The 5,000-nt window shown below is 49.0% G+C and overlaps 1 protein-coding gene across 2 annotated transcripts in view; it reads right to left on the bottom strand.

Annotated features, from left to right (window-relative positions):
* The window catches only part of gtf2e2 (general transcription factor IIE, polypeptide 2, beta), a 57,250-nt gene that overhangs the window by 8,920 nt on the left and 43,330 nt on the right, over positions 1 to 5,000 (bottom strand). For both annotated transcript variants that reach the window (XM_064926741.1, XM_064926742.1), the window contains exon 3: positions 1,839 to 1,930. In XM_064926741.1, coding sequence (XP_064782813.1) covers positions 1,839 to 1,930 — 92 coding nt within the window. The remainder of the gene's footprint in view (positions 1 to 1,838; positions 1,931 to 5,000) is intronic.

The raw sequence follows: 5,000 nt of genomic DNA, 5'->3' as shown, positions 1-5,000 counted from the left end.
GAGTAGAGGGAGGAACCAACATCACAATACACCCAATAAGAGACAGACAGAGTAGAGGGAGGAACCAACATCACAATACACCCAATAAGAGACAGACAGACAGAGTAGAGGGAGGAACCAACATCACAATACACCCAATAAGAGACAGACAGAGTAGAGGGAGGAGCCAACATCACAATACACCCAATAAGAGACAGACAGACAGAGTAGAGGGAGGAACTAACATCACAATACACCCAATAAGAGACAGACAGACAGAGTAGAGGGAGGAACTAACATCACAATACACCCAATAAGAGACAGACAGACAGAGTAGAGGGAGGAACCAACATCACAATACACCCAATAAGAGACAGACAGACAGAGTAGAGGGAGGAACTAACATCACAATACACCCAATAAGAGACAGACAGACAGAGTAGAGGGAGGAACTAACATCACAATAAACCCAATAAGAGACAGAGGGTTCAGAGTAGAGGTCGACCTCTCGTTCAGAGGGGTTAAAAGGGGAGTGGTTTAATTGAGATGACAGCTCAGACTTTTAGAAGGAGGAAGCTCACCAATCAGGACACCACTGAAACACCTCTCTGACAACATGTCATGACGACAGTGAACCACCTCTCTGGCAACATGTCATGACGACAGTGAACCACCTATCTGGCAACATGTCATGACGACAGTGAACCACCTCTCTGGCAACATGTCATGACAACAGTGAACCACCTCTATGACAACATGTCATGACGACAGTGAACCACCTCTCTGGCAACATGTCATGACGACAGTGAACCACCCCTCTGACAACATGTCATGACGACAGCGAACCACCTCTCTGACAACATGTCATGACGACAGTGAACCACCCCTCTGACAACATGTCATGACGACAGCGAACCACCTCTCTGGCAACATGTCATGACGACAGTGAACCACCCCTCTGACAACATGTCATGACGACAGCGAACCACCTCTCTGACAACATGTCATGACGACAGTGAACCACCTCTCTGACAACATGTCATGACGACAGTGAACCACCTCTCTGGCAACATGTCATGACAACAGCGAACCACCCCTCTGACAACATGTCATGACGACAGCGAACCACCTCTCTGACAACATGTCATGACGACAGCGAACCACCTCTCTGGCAACATGTCATGACGACAGCGAACCACCTCTCTGGCAACATGTCATGATGACAGCGAACCACCCCTCTGACAACATGTCATGACGACAGCGAACCACCTCTCTGACAACATGTCATGACGACAGCGAACCACCTCTCTGACAACATGTCATGACGACAGCGAACCACCTCTCTGACAACATGTCATGACGACAGCGAACCACCTCTCTGACAACATGTCATGACGACAGTGAACCACCTCTCTGACAACATGTCATTACGAGTGAACCACCTCTCTGGCAACATGTCATGACGACAGTGAACCACCTCTCTGGCAACATGTCATGATGACAGTGAACCATCTCTCTGGCAACATGTCATGACGACAGTGAACCACCTCTCTGGCAACATGTCATGACGACAGTGGGGATTTGACAGTAGGATAACTAACACGGTGGTCCTGTGTACTCACTACTGTTAGTCACTACTACAGTGGGGATTTGCCAGTAGGATAACTAACAGTCACTACTGTTAGTCACTCTGGACAAGAGTATGTATAATGCGTGTGTGTGTGCGTGTGTGTATATAATGCGTGTGTGTGTGTGTGTGTGTGTGTATAATGCGTGTGTGTGTGTGTGTGTGTGTATAATGCGTGTGTGTGTGTGTATAAGTGTGTGTGTGTGTGTGTAAGTGTGTGTGTTCACCTTACCTTCATGTAGTTGACTATCTTAGCCAGGCAACCAAACTTGTAGCCAGAGCTGCCTGTCAGGGCCTTCAGGTTGAAGTTTCCATTACTGGTGTCTGGAGAGAGAAAGAGAAAACTGGTCAGATATCCTAATTACCAGCTCAGATAAAGACCAGGATCAGAAACGAGACATGTTGTCCTGCTCAAATAAAGACCAGGATCAGAAACGAGACATGTTGTCCTGCTCAAATAAAGACCAGGATCAGAAACGAGATATGTTGTCCTGCTCAAATAAAGACCAGGATCAGAAACGAGATATGTTGTCCTGCTCAAATAAAAGACCAGGATCAGAACCTAGACATGTTGTCCTGCTCAAATAAAAGACCAGGATCAGAAACGAGACATGTTGTCCTGCTCAAATAAAGACCAGGATCAGAACCTAGACATGTTTTCCTGCTCTTGTGCCACACTAAGATGAGAGCAGTTATTCAATAGAGACTCATTTAGGTCCTGTCAATATCAGTTATTCAATAGAGACTCATTTAGGTCCTGTCAATATCAGTTATTCAATAGAGACTCATTTAGGTCCCGTCAATATCAGTTATTCAATAGAGACTCATTTAGGTCCTGTCAATATCAGTTATTCAATAGAGACTCATTTAGGTCCTGTCAATATCAGTTATTCAATAGAGACTCATATAGGTCCTGTCAATATCAGTTATTCAATAGAGACTCATATAGGTCCTGTCAATATCAGTTATTCAATAGAGACTCATATAGGTCCTGTCAATATCAGTTATTCAATAGAGACTCATATAGGTCCTGTCAATATCAGTTATTCAATAGAGACTCATATAGGTCCTGTCAATATCAGTTATTCAATAGAGACTCATTTAGGTCACCTCAATATCAGTTATTCAATAGAGACTCATATAGGTCCTGTCAATATCAGTTATTCAATAGAGACTCATATAGGTCCTGTCAATATCAGTTATTCAATAGAGACTCATTTAGGTCCTGTCAAATTATATTGTTTTTGTGGAAGATTTAAAAAACAATTTTAAAAACAACTAAAAGCTGTAGTAGAAGCACTGGGAAATTCCATTCCCTCTGTCTGATATGGTTATAAGGGCACTAGCTAGGGGGCATCAGGGTACTAGCTAGGGGGTATCAGGGCACTAGCTAGGGGGCATCAGGGCACTAGCTAGGGGGCATCAGGGCACTAGCTAGGGGGCATCAGGGCACTAGATAGAGGGTATAAGGGCACTAGCTAGGGGGCATAAGGGCACTAGCTAGGGGGCATCAGGGCACTAGCTAGGGGGCATCAGGGCACTAGATAGAGGGTATAAGGGCACTAGCTAGGGGGCATAAGGGCACTAGCTAGGGGGCATCAGGGCACTAGCTAGGGGGCATAAGGGCACTAGCTAGGGGGCATCAGGGCACTAGCTAGGGGGCATCAGGGCACTAGCTAGGGGGCATCAGGGCACTAGCTAGGGGGCATCAGGGCACTAGATAGAGGGTATAAGGGCACTAGCTAGGGGGCATAAGGGCACTAGCTAGGGGGCATCAGGGCACTAGCTAGAGGGTATCAGGGCACTAGCTAGGGGGCATCAGGGCACTAGATAGAGGGTATAAGGGCACTAGCTAGGGGGCATCAGGGCACTAGATAGAAGGTATAAGGGCACTAGCTAGGGGGCATCAGGGCACTAGCTAGAGGGTATCAGGGCACTAGCTAGGGGGTATCAGGGCACTAGCTAGGGGGTATCAGGGCACTAGCTAGGGGGTATCAGGGCACTAGCTAGGGGTATCAGGGCACTAGCTAGGGGGTATAAGGGCACTAGCTAGGGGGTATCAGGGCACTAGCTAGGGGGTATAAGGGCACTAGCTAGGGGGTATAAGGGCACTATCTAGGGGGTATAAGGGCACTATCTAGGGGGTATAAGGGCACTAGCTAGGGGGTATCATGGCACTAGCTAGGGGGTATAAGGGCACTAGCTAGGGGGTATAAGGGCACTAGCTAGGGGTATCATGGCACTAGCTAGGGGGTATAAGGGCACTAGCTCGGGGGTATCATGGCACTAGCTAGGGGGTATAAGGGCACTAGCTAGGGGGTATAAGGGCACTAGCTAGGGGGTATAAGGGCACTAGCTCGGGGGTATCATGGCACTAGCTAGGGGGTATAAGGGCACTAGCTAGGGGGTATCATGGCACTATCTAGGGGGTATAAGGGCACTATCTAGGGGGTATCACGGCACTAGCTAGGGGGTATAAGGGCACTATCTAGGGGGTATCAGGGCACTAGCTAGGGGGTATAAGGGCACTAGCTAGGGGGTATAAGGGCACTAGCTAGGGGGTATCAGGGCACTAGCTAGGGGGTATCAGGGCACTAGCTAGGGGGTATCAGGGCACTAGCTAGGGGGTATCAGGGCACTAGCTAGGGGGTATAAGGGCACTAGCTAGGGGGTATCAGGGCACTAGATAGGGGGTATAAGGGCACTATCTAGGGGGTATCAGGGCACTAGCTAGGGGGTATAAGGGCACTAGCTAGGGGGTATAAGGGCACTAGATAGGGGGTATAAGGGCACTAGATAGGGGGTATAAGGGCACTATCTAGGGGGTATCAGGGCACTAGCTAGGGGGTATAAGGGCACTAGCTAGGGGGTATCAGGGCACTAGCTAGGGGGTATCAGGGCACTAGCTAGGGGGTATCAGGGCACTAGCTAGGGGGTATCAGGGCACTAGCTAGGGGGCATCAGGGCACTAGCTAGGGGGTATCAGGGCACTAGCTAGGGGGCATCAGGGCACTATCTAGGGGGTATCAGGGCACTAGCTAGGGGGTATAAGGGCACTAGCTAGGGGGTATAAGGGCACTAGCTAGGGGGTATAAGGGCACTATCTAGGGGGTATAAGGGCACTATCTAGGGGGTATAAGGGCACTATCTAGGGGGTATAAGGGCACTAGCTAGGGGGTATAAGGGCACTAGCTAGGGGGTATCAGGGCACTATCTAGGGGGTATAAGGGCACTAGCTAGGGGGTATCAGGGCACTATCTAGGGGGTATCAGGGCACTAGCTAGGGGGTATAAGGGCACTAGCTAGGGGGTATAAGGGCACTAGCTAGGGGGTATAAGGGCACTATCTAGGGGGTATCAGGGCACTATCTAGGGGGTATCAGGGCACTAGCTAG

Source organism: Oncorhynchus masou, chromosome 20 (genome assembly GCF_036934945.1).
Source record: "Oncorhynchus masou masou isolate Uvic2021 chromosome 20, UVic_Omas_1.1, whole genome shotgun sequence".
Taxonomy (NCBI): domain Eukaryota; kingdom Metazoa; phylum Chordata; class Actinopteri; order Salmoniformes; family Salmonidae; genus Oncorhynchus; species Oncorhynchus masou.
This window is presented reverse-complemented; position numbering and strand designations above follow the sequence as displayed.